Here is an 18,181-nt window from a genome sequence, read left to right on the forward strand (position 1 = left end):
AGGTAAAATGTTTATTTTAAAATACTTTCATTTAATACTTACCTGGTTTCCTCTTCCCACACATTCCTCTGACCACATGGGTATTCAAAAATAAATCCAGACAAGTAGGTTATAGTACACCAGTTGAAAAAATGTTTTACTTTATCACCACTTCACATCACAATACTCACCTGACATAGTGATGCGATAGCTCACCAGCCACATTGCTAGCTGCAGCAGTGCAAAAAGTAAAGATAAATAAAAACGAAAAGGATGGGGCCAAAGCCTAAGGTTACGGGACATACTTACCCAAGCATAAAATGAATGAAAAAACGATCAAATCAAATAAAACCAACAAGTAACTCGGACACTGTGTCAAGATTTATTACAAATCCATCATACACAGCAGTCTGAGTAGATTGGTCTTAATCTAGCTTAGGGTCTATCGTCGTCCTTGAAGACCATCGTGCTGTGGCACTTGCCGCAATAGTGGCGGTCCTCCATGACGGCCATGAACACGCCGGCGCCGCACTGCTCGCCCGTGCACTCGCGGCGAAGACGGTGGATCTTGCCGTTCTCGTCAACCTGGACAAGACAAAATTACGGTTATAGGTATGGTGATAATGACGAAGTTGGCAAATTCTGCAGAGGGTTTCGTAAATCTGTGAGAATAAAGGGTTATGCAACTCCCATTACATCTTCAATGTTCGTAGACTTTTCGTTTTGTATGCTATATTGATTTAGCAAGTAATCCCTACGATATAATAAAGTGCCAAATCAATGACACAGAAGTGGAAAATTTTGTAACTGCCGAGTACTAAGGTACATTCGAACCTTGGTTCCTTCATATGCGCAAAACAACTCGCCCTTGTTTTGACATGCACAACGTGGCCGATTGCATCACAGAGCGCAACAAAAACAATGCATTGTTAAAACTTAAACGGCTATTACGTGAACCGTGACACGCTATAGACCCCATGATTCACGAGGCGCGTACGAACAAGTCCGCCTACCCCTTGACTCACGCCGCATGACAAAACAAACATACGGCGCCCTCGCAAGTCGCGACCTGTCTCGAATTCACTTCCAAAGCTTTTATTTCATTCCCGGGAGAATTCTTTGAAATGTAGTCTCTTTTTATTGCCGACTGCTAAGTAGTCCCGGGTTTTCCTTGTTCGAGACTTGTCGCTGCGTGTTCGATAATAGGAACGCGTGAGTTAGCAATATAAAATAAATAAAAGAAAGTGCAATTCTAATTTCAACATATTGCTACTAAAATGACATAATGACATGATGTCAAGATGTGATAATGCTATTCAGATTATTTGATTGAAAGTTTAAATTTCCGATCTGAAAGTCTAATGAGTAATAACAAAAACAAGAGAAGATTGGATTTCTTCAAACACCAAATAAAATTTTGATGATAAAATGCTCACCTTGTAGAACCTGAGTACTGCTAGCTTGACCTTCTTCTTCTTGTGCTTGATCTTCTTGGGGGTGGAGTAATTCTTCTTCTTGCGCTTCTTGGCGCCACCACGCAGGCGCAGCACCAGGTGGAGTGTGGACTCCTTCTGGATGTTGTAGTCTGACAGTGTGCGGCCATCTTCCAGCTGTTTACCCGCGAAGATCAATCTGAGGAACACAAGCAAATTTATGAGAATATAATACTGATATTAACTTGACTAAAAAAACCCGTGCAGTATAATTGTAAATAAAGTGAACTACAGTTAAGCTACAATTTTGAAGTCTTTGTTCAGTTTAACACCCATAATTTAGCATAAATCTCATCTGAATCAATCTGTCCCGGCGTGAGTAGTGTGATACAAAAAATACAATATGTAGGTATCCTTTTAGTATGGAATGTCGACCCTCACGTATCAATTCAGTAGCGTCGTAAGCTGAGTGCGTGTGAATAAAACCGCATTCCGATGATATCAACCGGCGTGAGGTTTGCATTTCATATCACGCTAAAGTAGGTACCTACGCAAAGGTGAAGATTTGCCCTGTCTTAGTACTTTGACCCGAAATCGATTACTTCAATCATTGAGTGTAACCCGAACATGAGAAATAATTGAACAAGAGAATAAATAACAAAAAATACAGAAAATAAGATATTAATTTTGTGGCAAGAATATGAAAATAGGAGTCTCTGAAATCTTGTAACTAATAAAGTGCGCTATTTTTAGTATTTTTTCTCTTTACTTATGGGATATCTTACCTCTGCTGGTCAGGGGGGATTCCCTCCTTATCCTGGATCTTGGCTTTCACATTTTCGATAGTATCGGAGGGCTCGACCTCAAGAGTGATGGTCTTACCCGTTAGGGTTTTGACGAAAATCTGCATCTTGGCTCACCTGAACAACAGAAAATATAGGAATAAGACCGGCTATCGCAACAATTACTATCCAAAATGAGTTGTAGAGTCCAATAAGAAAAAATAATTTCCCCAAAACAAAGGCTAATGTTATAAGAATTTTCCCGCTCGAACTTGACCGCAATCTGGCGCGGTAGGTTCAAGGTCCGCAACACAAGTAGGAAACAAGTTCCGAGGACGTCATCTTAGTAAGTACGAACAATGCGTATCCTTTGCATTCTGTACCTCTGACGTTAGCCAGTTATTGATTGTGAGAATAACAAACACATGATACTAGGTATATCAGATCTTTCGTGTGTATTAGAACCTGAGTCAATTATTTCACAACATTAACAAATAATAAAATTGTAACAGTTCAGTACCTAGTTGAAACATGTTGATTCCTGGTGCTAGAAATACAATCAACGGAATGGGTAAGTGAATAAAACATACACTCAAGCTTCACAGTATTTATTGGCAGGCTAGGTGTTACAACATAGTCAACATACAGATGCAAATTATTCCAGAATATTTAAAACACAATAAGACTGAAAAAGTACCAATCAGTACAAATGCTGATGGTAGTAGTCAGCTGGAAAATGAAAATATCATAAAATAAGTTTAAACTAAAAGTACAGCATTTATACAGCCATCATTCTCTGGGTTGTTGGTGACTTGTGCGTATTTACCCCACACAACTTTACCAGCCTGCGTCACCAGACCAAGTTCTGAAATGTTAATCTCAATGACGGTACCCTTCGTAATGACTCCCAGACTCGTGTACATCTGGGAACTGGGGTTCTTCTTAACTCCAATGATGGGCAAACAGAAAGTTGCCTTCAACTCTGGGTGTGTGACATGGGCTTTCTTGAAACGTAGGGCCATCGGCCTGATGAACCTTTCAAACTTTGGTGGTTTACGTGTGAAATTCTCTCCTACAAATGTAACTTTGGTGACCATACGCTTCCATGCTTTCCGTTTAGTCTTTCCAGACTTCAGTACTTTGAATACCTCTGCGTCAGCCTGTGCTCTCACTTTGGGTATAGGTACATCCCATTTGCCAGCCTTCTCCTTACGTTTCTGTTTGATCATGTTAGACAGTACCTTGGCTCGGGACTGCACATCTCTGTCAAGCAGGTACACGGGCAGTGCACCCTCTGCCACCTTCTCTGTGTTCTGTTTAACATTCTTCTCCTCATGTGCTTTAATCTTCTTTTTCATCTGAATCTTTTCATTGCGGCGCTCCTTGTTGTAGATCTTAGCCTTGATGCCGCGCAGTTTGCGAGCCTTCTCCGCACGCTTGTGAGGCTCACGCGCCTCGCGCTTGCGTTTCCGCTCCTCATAATCGAGCCTTCTACCGTAAAGCTTTTGATGACGCTCAATATATTCGTTCTGCGGCATTGTGGTTGCTTATTCGGCAACTACAACAAAATTATCAATATCAAAAAGCTTCGTAGCAAAACTAACCTCTTCGATACTTGTTATCACTATGTCTCGATTGTTTGTGGAAAATAGATTCACATATACAGTCACAATTATCCAGATTGTCGTTTAATATAGTTGCTGATGCTGTGAATTATCTCAGTCTTCCAAAACTTCAATTTATAACACGAGACCAACACCACTAACCACACGTGTTTGTATTCCACAATTCAACAACTTACGTTTCGAAGAAAACAATTATATTTTGATTATTTGTGATAACAGCAACTAAACTTACTGTTTCATAACGATTTATTCTATTATTGCGCAGTAAATTGTAATTTATTTCACAAAATTGACAAACTCACCTTACGCCGACACCATGCCACATGGAAAAGGAAACCGAATCTAGGAGAGTGTTACCAATAGCGAAAACCATTATGATGCTACGAAATGAAATCGTCATCTCTTTCCAAACGAATTCCGTTCAGCACGATGGCTATCATACTTTGTCGCATTATATTGCAAATTTGAAACACCACATTTTGAGACACAATAAATAATGTGCATGCTAGCATAATTTTTAATTTTAACAATAAATAGGTATATTGATTTCAGGTTTTCAAAATAATTAGGCCTGTGACTTACTTATATTCACACATAATCCCTTTGTCGATCGATCAATGCCAGCGGTACGGAGTGGTATATAACTGATTATGAACTGGGTATATAACTTGAAAATTGAACTCCAATCTATAGAGAATCTATAGAGATTGGAGTTCAATTTCTTAACTACGGTTCTAATCTATACATAATGACTATGCAATTATACGTGTATAATTCGGAGTAAGCTAAACATACGACTTGTTCCGAAATATGCAGTGCCAGAACGCAGTTGAACTCAGAACATTTTTCATACGCTGAATCTTACATTGAAAGAGTACATATATAATTTTACTTATCAATTATTTTAACAAAATAGATAAATCCTGACTTTAAAGTCAGTTGTAAGTGATGCAGTATAGTTTGGAGCCAGAAACCATTTATTTCTGTAGCGAACTATACACGAACAATATGCCAAACTCGAAACAAAAAATCCTACGGCTGCGTTTTTACCTTGTACAGATTGGTTTTACTCGTCCCAGATAGACATATGCTATTTGTATTTTTGGCCGGACATGAAAATAAGTTTTCCAGGATGGGGTTAAATAATTAAGTAGTTTTCAAAATCTTATAAAATTTTTGAATACCATCGTTTTTTACTTTTAATTTACTATGTCAGGGCATGAGAAGCAATCTGGCACTAGTTGCTATTCGAAATCGACTTTACTTTATGATTTCTGATTTAGAATATAATTTTTACATTCTAAATGCGAGCATGTGCAGGTTTTATATTTTTTCTGTGTTAATCCAAAATTTTAGTCTGGCAAAGTGGAAAGTACCAAATCCACGATAACTGGCAACATTACTTTCAAAAGTGTCGTGTGGTAATAATAATAGTAGCAAACTTGGCAAGCAAGCTCGTAAGTCGTAACGAAGTTAAACGAAGTCGTAAACCCCAGACAGCTATTATGAAAATATGAACACAACAACAACCTTCTCTTCAGGTGAGTGTTGATTGTGATAATTTACGGAAAACTCGGTTGGACTCTGTGTCGTGGTGTGTGGTCAGTGAACAGTGTGTAACATAGATTATCATGATTACAAAGTTTAGGTAGTGTATTTCATGTGTCAATGATGAGGATTGTGGACTATTCCAACGTTTTGGAGGTCATTTGTGGCCTGCATCAATGTTCATTCATTAGCATTGTGCGTACGATGTTACGATATGTCAATCATTAACATTCCAAATGAGGTTAAACTTGTAACTTGTATTTCCGTAGCACAAAAAAATAAGCCAAGCCAAGGTGATTTGGTTTGATAATAAACTTATTACCTATTTTATAATACCTACTATGATGAAGTGTGAAAACTATCATATATATCCTACTATGAACGTTAGTGATCTTTATCCGACCCGAATTGCGATAAAAGTATTTGTTTACTTTGAGCGGGAAATTCAAATTTCATATCAATGAATTTTGGTTACTTTTTTTTATTCTTTTGTCATACCAACATTTTCAATCCTTCTTTACATAATTAAGTAGTAAGTATTTATCCAAAACTTATCTAATAATGGGCAACATAAGAGATTTTTATACTATTTATGTACTTAAAAATTATGTATGCTATCAGAATATTATATACGAACATTTCATTAACGAGATAATCTATGAATTTTGTTTAGATAACAAAATCATTATAGTATCACATATTACGATATTTAAATATAATTGCAGATCATTCATGGAGCAGACGTTGTTCTACAGAAACGGTATTCAGCATTCAAGGGAAGGAAACTGGTAAGTTTTAAAAATTATTTATGCATACACTTGGAAACGGTTGATTGGGGTCAGATTCATTATTTATTAAAATATCCTTAAATGTACTGAGGTAAAAAAAGTATTTTATCTGACCCTAGTTTTTTTTGGTTTTATAAGTTTTCGTTTTTCAGTGTGACTGTCTGTGTTTTTGCATGTTTTTATGTATTCTCATATATGTCTGTATATTATGGATGGCTAGTTTTATTGTAAATGAATTAAAAAATATATATAAATATTCTGAATGAAAATCCACTAACATTTATATCCATATTAAAATTGTTTTTTACATATTCTTCATATTTTTATATAAGCTATTGCTATTACACATCATATTACATTTTATTTTCATATTAATTTCAAAATCTAAATAATTATATGTACTAAATAATATAAGGTCTGTTTTCTACAAGCCAAATCTTAAAATACATATTATAACCATCATGACCAGTTAGTTAAAAAGCCTAAACTGATAAAATATATACTATGTAGATCAGCAATCATTATACACAACATATTTTTGGGTTTCATATTGTTGAAATTCACGGGAAAGATCCACAGTTTCACTGGCATCCTCATTAAAGTGTGGTTCCTGTTAACAAGAAACAACTTGTTCCTGTAACAGATTGTACTTGTTTACATAAACATAGACTAAATATAAAAAAAAAGATTATTCATAAGCAATCAAAATTGTGACTCGGCAGTAGGAACAGCAGTCGGCAGTCACAAATTATCCAACTGTTTGACATGGCCACTTGAAATATGAAATTGCAAATATTTAAAAAATGCAATCATTAAAATTGAGAACTCCCTCCTATTTAGTAAGTTGTTTAAGGGCCATCTATACTCCTATGAGGTTCTAAGTCAATGCACTCTGCATGTAGTGAGCAAACAATACGACGTAGCGTAACCTAGGCTTGGTACAATGGTCAATAGATTTCCTTATACAATAACTATACGGACGGAGTCCATCATTTTATAATCAGATTAGTCACAGTATTTCGGTTGGAAATAGTAATTATTTTTAAAACTTAATTTCGAATTTATAAACTGTACTGGATCATGAAAACTACGTTAAAATAGGTTTTGACGTATTGACACGCAATTGATGCAATTACAAAAAATATTGAGACTAGCGAATTAATGCAAATTACGAAAATACTGTAACTTATCTAGCACGGAACATTTTTATCGGTGTTCAGTGGCGAAGACGATCATTTAATTGTAAATTATTCATATTTTTTTGGCTTCCATAATGAGTCATATTTTATGCACGCGACTAACAAACTTAGTTGGTTCTACACCAAGGAACGTATTTTTAAGTTTCAATGCGCCCGCGCACCAGTGATTTGGCTTGAAAGAAACTTGTTGGAACATGTTGTATTTATTTTGAAAATGGAATACTTATATGAGGACATGTTTGACGATGCGAATAGTTTTATCACAATTACTCACTAATTACTAAAAGGCACGTGGATCGGACAAAAATAGGTAACTATAGTTCGGCCGCTCAGAGAATGCGTTTCTGACACATCGCGATTGAACTGACGACGTAACTTTGTAATGGCGTTGCAGTACGATAAAAATATTTTTGCCGGTTGTTTATCGTTTAAACAATTGATGAACATTAAAACAACATTATTATATCAATAATAATCAATGAATGTTGTAATTTTGTGCCAAATTGAGTGTCAAATAACTTGGTAAACAATATTTTTCTAAATCTATACTGCGCTATTACAAGGTTATGTCAGCGCTTCATATTTGTAGTGCTGTGCTAAAAATAACAGGCAAGTATCGTAATCTGTTCTGGTTGATGGTTCTTATACAATTATACTTATAATATAAAATAATACGTTTTGTTTTTCTTTTTAAGAATTTGAAAATAATGGACTATAAGATAACTTTTATGAAATATAAAAATAAAACTATGATCAAACTGAACGCGCGAAAGAAAGTAGCATTTTTATATTTAGGTTGAAAATGGTAACCCCAAATGGCATCATGGGCCGTCATTTTGTGACGCTAAATAGTCGTTTGTTGTCGTTTCGTGCGCTAAGACTAAGTGCCCTGCCTCATTAGGACGCCGATGGCGACGTCGCCGGCTACGTATCATAGCAGTTAGTATTGAAATGTATGGAACCTAACTCACTTGGCGACGGTTTGGCAACGTCGCCAAATTGGAGGCGTGGCCACGAGCTACAGTTCCCTATGTGGCTTCTGGCTACCGTGGCAACTTGGCGGCATGGCCACAGTAGCCACTATAATGTACACGGTAAAGCGCACCTCCCTCACACAGTCGCCAATGTGGTCGCCAGTCAGCTTGCAATTTCTTGAGCGACGACGTAAACAATTGACTGTCGAGACGCCATGGCCACTCGACTTGGCGACATTTGGATGCCAGAAGTAGCCAGACCTGTGCCGCTGGCGACGTCGCCATGGCCCAGTGAGGTAGAGCTCTAAAAACCTGATTTTGGAAGATTTTTACCGAGATATCAGGATTGATTCTGTTATTGATAATACCTAATATAATTATACACGTAGGCGAAGATGATGATGAAGACACCACCTCCTCAAGCGAATCGGAGTCTGATTAATATTCTGTACGCACATTCAATTAAATGTACTTACTTTATTACTTGTACTTACTTTATTACTTGTACTTACTTACTTTATTGCATAGAAATACAGATTGTAACTTTGTAACAAAGAATAAATAAAACGATTTTATTATATGCATATTACCTTTTTTTGGTTTCCACTTAAATAACTAAAATATAAATTTTAAATGATTCCGCCAATTTAAAACGAAAATAATATTAAAATAATGCGGCGGTTTATTTTGGGGGAACGGTAACGAACTCAGTGTTATGTTGTGCCCATCACTAGTCGTGACGAACTGATAGGTGTCAGGAACGCATTCTCTGAACGGCCGAACTATAAATTAGGATTTCATTAGATGGAGCAAAAATAAAATTTCTTCAGTATGCGAGTGAAATTGGGGGAAATAGATAGAGTAAAATTATATTTTGTGTCTTATAAATTGTACGTTGAGATAGGGGAAAAGCTTCCGTAACGCAACAAATGTGTACTTTAAGATTTGACTTACTTCTTTTTAGGGCTGTCACAAACAAAATTATCTTCATCATGTTTCATAAACCTATCATTCCATTTACAAATTCATTTCTTCATAACAATATAATTATACCTACCAACATTTATACACGAACATATTTATATAATTTGAAACATAGACATCCCTTATCAATGATAAATTATATGACTAATTTTTATTTCAGTAGGTACAGCAGCACCAAAATTCCCTAGCTTAGCTTAATATTGATCGAGCGAATGTCATCACTTATCTAATTAAATATATAGTGAGATTAGATAAAAAGATTATTCATTTAAGACAAAGAAAGCAATTATGTTTATTTTGTTTGCATTATGTAATGAAGGTTTGTAATTACATAAAACAACAATGGAGTCAGATCAGAGGATACAAATAAATCCTACATACTTTAAGTCATATATTATTTTTCCAAGTCTGGAAGGTCACAAGCAAGTTATCGGGTATGACGTCTACAGAACAATGAATAGTATATTTTACTTTGAAGTACTATCATAAAGCATTGATAAGTTATAGTACTATTCATGTATGAAGATGCACATTCTTATCGACGTATGTACCCATTTGTTAGAATTCTTGAAGCTATAAGTACATACTCCATTTGACCTACCTAGGCACTTAATTATTAGATAAAACTATATTGAAATTAATTTTTAATTGGAAACTCAGTTTAAAACAAAAGCGGCAAAAAAAGAACAATGTAAATATAGTAATTAACAATTCATTATTTTGAACAGAAGTTTATATAAAGTAGTGTACCTATATTGTAAAATACTGGTACACCGGTACACCGCTACATCCGGTTAGACAGGAAGGGAAGCCGACCCCAACATAGTTGCGGGTTGAAAAGGTTCGGGAGATGATGATGACAGTAGTTAATATTTAAGTGCCTACTTAAAAAATATTAAAGCCGAACGTCTGACGTCAATCAGTTAGGTTAAGGAAAAATCTTCACCACTAAATTCTAAGCCCGATAATCCCATCATTATTTCACAATTTGCCGACCAGTAGTCAGGTCTATTATCAAACATCCTGCCCAAAAAAACGCAAATAAAGGACCGTTATTCGAATAGACCCACCCTTTACATCGGGGGAATTCCCCCAATGTTTATTTCCGTGTAAAACAATCATGAAATCCCTTACAAAATGTATGAGCAGTTAGTCATGCGCGCGCACATACAGACAAGTCGGAACCTGCGTCTGCCATTACTAATTTTGAGTTCAAACGCCAGTTTTTAGACGCCGTAATTGTCCGCGACCAAAAATAGACGCGGAAGTGCATTCCAGTCAAGACATGACTTCAGTCGTTGACCCCAGAACAGTAGTTTGTTAGGTCTCTCAATACTTTTTTGCGGACTCTTCAAATTCGCATCTTGACTTACAATCCTTAAGGATCCAGTTTCTTAACTGCCTTTTTTTATTGTAATTCAAAAATAATTTTAGCCGACTCTCCCCTTTCTTTTCTCTGAACTATTTTATTTTGTGAGATTAATAGATAGTTGTTTCAAATATCAGTATCTATCCTACAAATATAAAACTGGGCTAACTTTAGCCAGTTTTGTCCATCGCCTACTATTAAAAATGTGTCGTTAAAACTAGAATGAGTATCAATATCTTATTATAAAAAATGATATCGACATAAATAGTGCTCTTAAATATAATAATTTTTAAATTAAATGTCAGTGTCGCACGTGCCAAAAAAACTTGTTAGCTTCTTTTTTCAACATGGACATTGCAAATAAGGCTACTCCAAAAACTGCATGTCAAAGTCCTCGTTCTATGCAAGTTTGAACAAGACTTATGGCAAACATATGACTTATGTGGGCTGCGTGACGTCAGACTCTGTGCATGGTAATCTTAGGTGACATCTTTATATGCCCAGCGTGGCACTGGCCATGCAAACCAGCTGGAATTACGAGAATTCAGGCAATCGTGATATCATTGAGTGGGTAGGAATAGTGGGAAGAGTTTGAAAAAAAAAACCGTTACAGACTCTTCGAAGTAAATACAAAAGGAATATTTCTCTGTATTCATTTATTGTTGAGCCCATTAACAGGTTTGAACGCTTAAGTTCTTGTTATTACGTTATTGAATGGACACCTTATCATAAAAATTGATTGACGACACTGCGATTCGGTATCACTAATTTTGACTATAGATATTGAAAAAATATCTCACACGATTATTATGTAAGCTGATGAAGCCATAGAACGAGTTCGACACCCGATTGACAACGTCACAGCCGTGGGAATCGTATGTTAATTAGTAATCCTACAAGGTACAGTTGGAGGCCTATCTAGTAAATCTAGTTTCTAATTCAAATTTTGGCCGTTGGTTCGTCTTCTTTTATGGTTCTTGCCATTCCATTATTGAAGGTTTAAGTCATAAAATACATGCGACTCATTGAAAAATTATACCTACTTCTAAAGTATTTATCTTCTGCGGTCCATTAGGTTTAAATTGCGAAATTCATTAGGTAACGATTGATTTCCAAGAACATCTTCGATTTTATATTCCCTAGTGTTTTCACAAAGTCTAGCTCGCTATGTTACATATATCGATTTATTTTTATTAGCATGGGTATCAATATGAAAATATTAACATTTCAATAATGATTGTCAGATGTATCTGAACTGCAACACGGTGGACCCGCAGCCAGGGCCAGGGTCAGGCTAGTGACAGGATCCAGTGCACACGAAGACATGATGATTTCGCATCGGAACTCATCTGAAAATTACCAAATTTCTGACCACACTACACTTAGTACATTGTCTACCGTCAAAGATCATTGGTACACACACATTAATAGCTAGGTCTATTACATTAATAAACACAGATGTAGAAAAAGTTAAGTTGACTTTTTTGCATGACTGTACAGCCTAGGCAAATAATGTGTGGTATACTAATGTCAATATCACTTTAGTGTAAGCATTGCTGTGTAACATTTATTTTTACACAAAACTGATGTCACCACAAGTAGTCATATCGTCACTCATGAATCTCACAAAAGACAATATTTATACATTGTTTAGTATCTTAGTGCAACACCACATATTTCAAATTCAGGTTATCCATTCGCTCATAAAAACAAAATGATTTTATCATTCTCAAATGCGTAGCAGGACGATGTAATTGCTTATAAAGGTGGAGGAAAACGTTAAGGATATTGGCCACTTTAAATAAAATTGTTCCGTAAATAGAAGTAATTAACGCCATCTATGATGAGCCTCAGTCAAGTGGTTCTACTTGAAAACAACACCAGACACTTGAACAAACATTGCTGTTTACCTACCTACCTGACGTAAAATACGTACCTACTGCACGGTACACGCAATATTACGTTGATCATTTTTACAAGTTCACAAAAATGTATGCTGGCTTTTCCAATTCGATAAGGCCGCTATCTTGACGTCACAAATATTGATGATGAAGTGTATATAAAAAATCATCATGCGTATTCAATTTTGCCCAGTTTACCCAACTTCATAAAATAAAGGTGGGGTAAGCAAAGGCTATTAATTTCATTTCATTATTGCACGTTCATCCATGCATCTTGTGACAACCCTAATTTGAAATGTGTGTGTTTGTTTGTCTGTATGTTGTTATTATTTTAGTTTTTAATTTATATAAATAATATTGGTTGCGGTAAAAAGTCCAATAATGTTATGCGGTATTGTGAATCATTTACTGATATCATCGGTGGTTGCCAGATGTCATTTGATTAGTGATTAGAGTATGCTTTAGTCGCGCTTATCATGCCTAAATGTATGTAATACTGTGAGAACTTTCCTGTACAGTCACTCAGCAGGTTTTTATGGAAAGAAATTCATTTAAAGGCGTGTGCACACCTCTCTTTTTAATTAAACGCTCTCTTTGACGCGCGCGCTTTTACAGAGCAGTTTGTTTTCGCTTATAAACTCGCGTCAACGTTTAAATCTCTGGTGTGTACAGGCCTTAATTGCAAAACAAGTTTAATTATTTTTCCATCATAACTTGTTTCTAAACTGATGATTGAAATCAGTCGGAAATGCTTTGACTTGCAACATTTAAATACTCAGCTTGGTGTAGGTTTTTTATTCAACTTCTGTCATAATTATACCAAGTTATCAGCAATATTTTTGGACTTTTTATCACAACCATATCTGCACGTATTTGAGTGTGTACCTACGTGTGTAGATTATACTGTTGCATGTATGTATATGAAATTGGCAATTAAAAAAATATGAACACAAAACAAATTGGACTCTAAAACATTGATAACAGAAAAGAGTTTTGAAAAAAGAGTAAAGATAGAGAAATATACAGAGAGATATGAAAAAAAAAAAACTATTTACATGCAAAAAAATATAGTAGACATGGAAAAGAACACGAAATTGATTCAAAACAGAAAAAATAGAAATTGTAAAAGGCTTAATAAAAAAAATTGACACCGTTAACCGAAACAGACATCATGGACTACAGCAGTTTCCAAGTAAAAAAAGAAAGTTGAATGGAAATTACTAAAAGAACAAAACATTTCAAACAGAAAAAAAGAACACAAGACTTGCATTAAAAAAAAGGTTTAACAACAAAAAAAAACATGGCCGCCATTGGCGCCTTCACAGAGAAAGGAAGCATCAGGTCCACGGCAGTAGTCGATCGTACGTTGAACAGTATGTGTGTTGTAGATATTGCGCGCGACACGAGCGACACGGAGGCGGCGACGGATGCGACAGACGCGAGCGACGTGGAGTACGAGCCGGTTACAGAGCCCGAAGACGACGGCCCGTTAGCAGACGACGATACTTCCGCGAATAGCGACGTAAGTACAGCATATATTCCACTTACTACGGCTTTCAAAAACCTATCTATCCGTTAATTTCCTTACTTGACATTGACTTTGACATTAACCCCATACAAGCAATGCCAAAGTCCCGACTCTAGTAATGAAATCCACAGATTGTGGAGAAATCAATAACCATATTGATATACGCCGTTAATGAAACAGCCGATTATTCAGAACGTGGTCTTTTTAACTGCGCGCCGCAAGGGAGGGTAATGTGTTTATGCTCGTCACGTTTCACAGAAATGCTTTCAATAGCTTTTGCTTGGAAGAGTGACAAACACTTATCGGTACTTTTGAGTGACACCTTACATTTGTATGAATACCTAATGTGTTGCAAAGTTACTTCATATTATTATAGTTTACATAATTTTCCATTGCTGTCCTTCTGTTAATTGCTGTTTCTTCTACATGCAGACTTGGATTACCTTTTTAATTATTTGATTAATCCAAATGCCAATACCTTCCTGTATCTAATTGCCGCAATTATGACTCATTATAAACGTTAATTGCTTTAAATTAACACATTAACGCGATGATTAATTGAAACGCTCTGTAAATCCACCGCCGCAGTATGAAGATATGATTATCTTTACAAAAAATACATTACAGTTACGTTTTGTATGCCCAAAATGTGAGCAGGTGTGTCATAGAGTAATCTTTGATATCAACGATAATGTTTCCCTTGTTTTGTTGTTGGGGCTTAATTATTTATCGTTATTGATTATGGGAAAAGAAATCTTGCAAAAATTGTTATCGACTGACTTCCGGCCGAATTTTTATTTTTTGTTAGCCTGATTGATAGCAGAATATGTTAACGCCTTCAGTTTTATATAAGAATAAATAGAAGTTTTGCTAGTGTAGCACAATCAAGAACAGCTGCTTCCATTGAAAATGTTGCTTTCAAAACAAAAAAAAATACACCATACTTTACATGAAACAATTCATGAAGTCGTTTCGATCATACACAATTTATCTAACCACTAGTACATGCATTTGAACAAGTCTCAATTTGACCTTCTCATAGAACAAACAGATGTCATTCCGGTTTCATACGCAGTAAATTGGCAAAATTGATCGTCTCGTTGATCTCAAAATCATAGCGAACAAACGCTACACATAATATTGTATTGAATTCAATGCTTCCAAATGCATTGAGTTTCAAGTTCTCCAGTCATGTTTCGACTTGCACCCAGCTAAGTAGGTACCTGGTGAAATGTGAGTGTACTAATGTACGGACAAGAATCTTTCCTCTCGGCCCACTAACTTATGTAGAAGTAGGTAAGTTGACTAATATACACACGATAATACTGCTCTTTAAGAAAATGGATAATCTCCATATAGAGCACGGGGGTTGATGAAACGCTTTTTTTTCACACTTTGTGTCTTTATTTATCAAATATTTTCCACAAATAAATTATGCAGAAAACTGGTATTAGGCCTTGCAATATGGGATGATAATGTGGGGTAGGGTTTCAGTGCATTAGCTCCCGATATTTTCCATTTCACATTAACCCCAAATTAATGATAAACTTGTGTATAAACAAATTTGCATCAACACGTTGCTGGCTACACTGTGTGTTTCAAAGTTGACAAGTTCGTATCGTATATTCTTCAGCTATACCTACAAATGTTTACCCTTAATTCAAGATTTTAACTTACTCTAGATTTTTTATTATGTGCCCTACTAACAATATTTTCTACTATTTCCAGAACGACATAATAGCGACGAAGGTAATAGAGGTGTCGGTGGGCGACGATGGCGAGCTTCAGTTCGCGGACTCGGAGCGCACGGACTCGCACGACAGCGACAGCGAGATGGATCTGTACGACTACTGGCATTGTGCGCAGTGTCGGGCGGAGAACAACAACCCTCTGTACAGATACTGTCATAAGTGTTTCCAGGTACGCCGATTTTTTAACTGTAATATTAAATGTACCTTGAGGTTGCATCTACAAGGTTCAAGTAGCTGGAGCAAGTTTACATGCGCAAGCTACTAGCACTGTGTAGATGCACACTAAGCTTTGAACCGAACCCTCTATCAACCTCTTACTGACTAAAGCCCGTTCGTTGTGTGGACCACTCGGGGTTCCAATGGTACCTAGCGCTGTTGAGCCCTGGTAGACTTTAATACTTAAGGATGACGGGACATTAGGTAAAGATGCTCGGGACTTCACCTGCGGGCATCCTCGAATAGGATAATATATAACCTGCAGATTCTAAAAATTCCTTGAAAACCATTTGATATTTCTTCCCTTGTCTCTGAACTATTCAAACAATTAACCTTTTCCATCTAAATCTGTTGAGCGAATTAACGAAATTAAGTTGCCATTTGTATTCACAACATTAATACCGGATTATCCAATAATTTTGTAAATCTATGTAAACAATGCATGCCAACTGCAGGTTTTCGCGGCAGGCAATAACTTGTCAAAACTTGTTGTAACAAACTGCGCCTGCATCCTTTATGATTTGCGTTTTTGTATCTATCTGTTTCGATTAGACAGGACATTCGATAGTTAAAGTAATGACAGTTATCTTCTTACTGATTAATAAAAGCTGACTCAGGGTTACTAAGCACTCCTATCCAACACCGAACGAAGCGTGATGAAAATTTTCTTTGCGCACCTAAATTAAATAAAACCTAACGTACTTTTAGAGCGTTCAAGGTTCCATGACACTTAGTTCTTCCATTTCTATTCGCCTGCGGTTTTAATATTTTCTTCTTGGGCTCGAATTAATATGTACTCCAATCTAAGTTCCCTATCTTCTTATTACAGGTACGAAAAAACTTCTTCCCGCCGCGACCGCGCCGCAAGCGTCGAGCGAGCCCGAAGGACGACATCCCGCGCACTCTGTCGCAGGACTCCGGTGTGGACTCGCCCATGAGCCAGGACGTGCTCACCAGCCAGGAGGTGGACGTGCCCGCCAGCCAGGACTTGCTCGCCAGCCAGGACTTGCTCGCTAGCCAGGACCTGCTCGCCAGCCAGGACCTGCCCGCCAGCCAAGACCTGCTCGCCAGCCAGGACTTGCTGACCAGCCAGGACGTGGATGTCCCCGCCAGCCAGGATGCAGTCCAGTGCGGTGAGGGCACGTCCTCTACTCTCCCCTCCTCCACGCTCAGTAGGTTCCGCAAGCGCCGCGCCGACTCCGCCGACCGTAGGACCAAACGCAAGCGTCTCTCGCGAACCGACTCCGACACAGACCTAGACTCCGATGACGATATTAAAACGAAAATCAACGTCCGACCGCTCGTTAAAACCGTCAGCGACCCCGCGATCACCATCGAAGAGGCCCCCGTTAAAATCACTAAAAAGGTTATAGCTAAAACTCTGATAGAAAAGATGGAAGATAAGGACTTGTGTGTGATCTGTATCTCGGAGCCGAAGTCCGGCGTGTTCGTGCACGGCCGGATCGCGCACATCTGTTGCTGTTACAAGTGGCTGCCGCCTTGATAAATTTATGGTCTCCAATATAAGCTTTATTTTTCATATTTGCTATTTAAAATCGGGCGAAAAATAAAATTGAGCTTAGCTGAAAAATTTAACATTTCAAACAAAATCAATCATAGGTTATTGTTTCAGTATTTTGTATTTCCTCCTCTAACCCTTATTACTGTTTTTTACGGTTTCTCATGGACCTGATGAGTTTTTAACTGCTTCTTGCGGTATTCCCATTCCTCTACCAGCGCCATTTTCAGCTCAAATGATTTTTTTGTTTCTACCCTTAATTTAAAGCTATAGGCTTTCAAACGAGACCATAAACATTTTTTTACTGCAAATATTGTATCATTGGCAATCGTTCTACTTATTTGTATAGCGCAAGGGGTGATTCCATTTTTTTGCTCGCGAGTTTATATTATTTTTTGTTCACAATGAGAGTAATTTTGCTCCGCCTTTAAAGTTTTATTTTTGAAATATTTATTTTGTTCCTAATACCAATTTTTAATTGTACCACAAACCACCCCTTAGGCTCATACCATACATATAAAACACAAAAATGGTATAGAGTCTTCAAATTATAATTGTTAAACAAATTAAAATACTGAAAGAAAG

General features: G+C 36.8%; 3 protein-coding genes across 4 annotated transcripts; 1 reads left to right on the forward strand and 2 right to left on the reverse strand.

Annotated features, from left to right (window-relative positions):
• Positions 1-338: 338 nt before the first annotated feature.
• LOC110372432 (ubiquitin-ribosomal protein eS31 fusion protein) lies at positions 339-4,254 on the reverse strand. Of its 2 annotated transcripts, none has more exons than XM_021329136.3 (4): positions 4,122-4,254; positions 2,198-2,332; positions 1,416-1,611; positions 339-564 (listed from the first exon to the last, which is right to left on the reverse strand). In XM_021329136.3, exons 2-4 carry the CDS (start codon positions 2,320-2,322, stop codon positions 415-417), a joined length of 471 nt encoding a protein of 156 aa, XP_021184811.1. In that variant the 5' UTR covers positions 2,323-2,332; positions 4,122-4,254; the 3' UTR covers positions 339-414. The 2 variants fall into 2 exon arrangements, with proteins under 2 accessions (XP_021184811.1, XP_021184819.1); XM_021329144.2 differs by having other exon boundaries at positions 4,052-4,124.
• Positions 2,787-4,242, reverse strand: LOC135117125 (ribosome biogenesis protein NSA2 homolog). Its single transcript, XM_064035582.1, has 2 exons — positions 4,122-4,242; positions 2,787-3,752 (listed from the first exon to the last, which is right to left on the reverse strand). Exon 2 carries the CDS (start codon positions 3,730-3,732, stop codon positions 2,953-2,955), a length of 780 nt encoding a protein of 259 aa, XP_063891652.1. The 5' UTR covers positions 3,733-3,752; positions 4,122-4,242; the 3' UTR covers positions 2,787-2,952.
• A 944-nt stretch (positions 4,255-5,198) lies between the features above and the next one.
• Positions 5,199-17,581, forward strand: LOC135117160 (E3 ubiquitin-protein ligase Mdm2-like). Its single transcript, XM_064035647.1, has 5 exons — positions 5,199-5,360; positions 6,093-6,155; positions 13,971-14,104; positions 15,839-16,030; positions 16,907-17,581. The coding sequence occupies exons 1-5, from the start codon at positions 5,333-5,335 to the stop codon at positions 17,579-17,581; spliced, it is 1,092 nt and encodes a 363-aa protein (XP_063891717.1). The 5' UTR covers positions 5,199-5,332.
• The last annotated feature ends 600 nt before the right edge of the window (positions 17,582-18,181 follow it).

Source organism: Helicoverpa armigera, chromosome 7 (genome assembly GCF_030705265.1).
Source record: "Helicoverpa armigera isolate CAAS_96S chromosome 7, ASM3070526v1, whole genome shotgun sequence".
Taxonomy (NCBI): Eukaryota; Metazoa; Arthropoda; class Insecta; order Lepidoptera; family Noctuidae; genus Helicoverpa; species Helicoverpa armigera.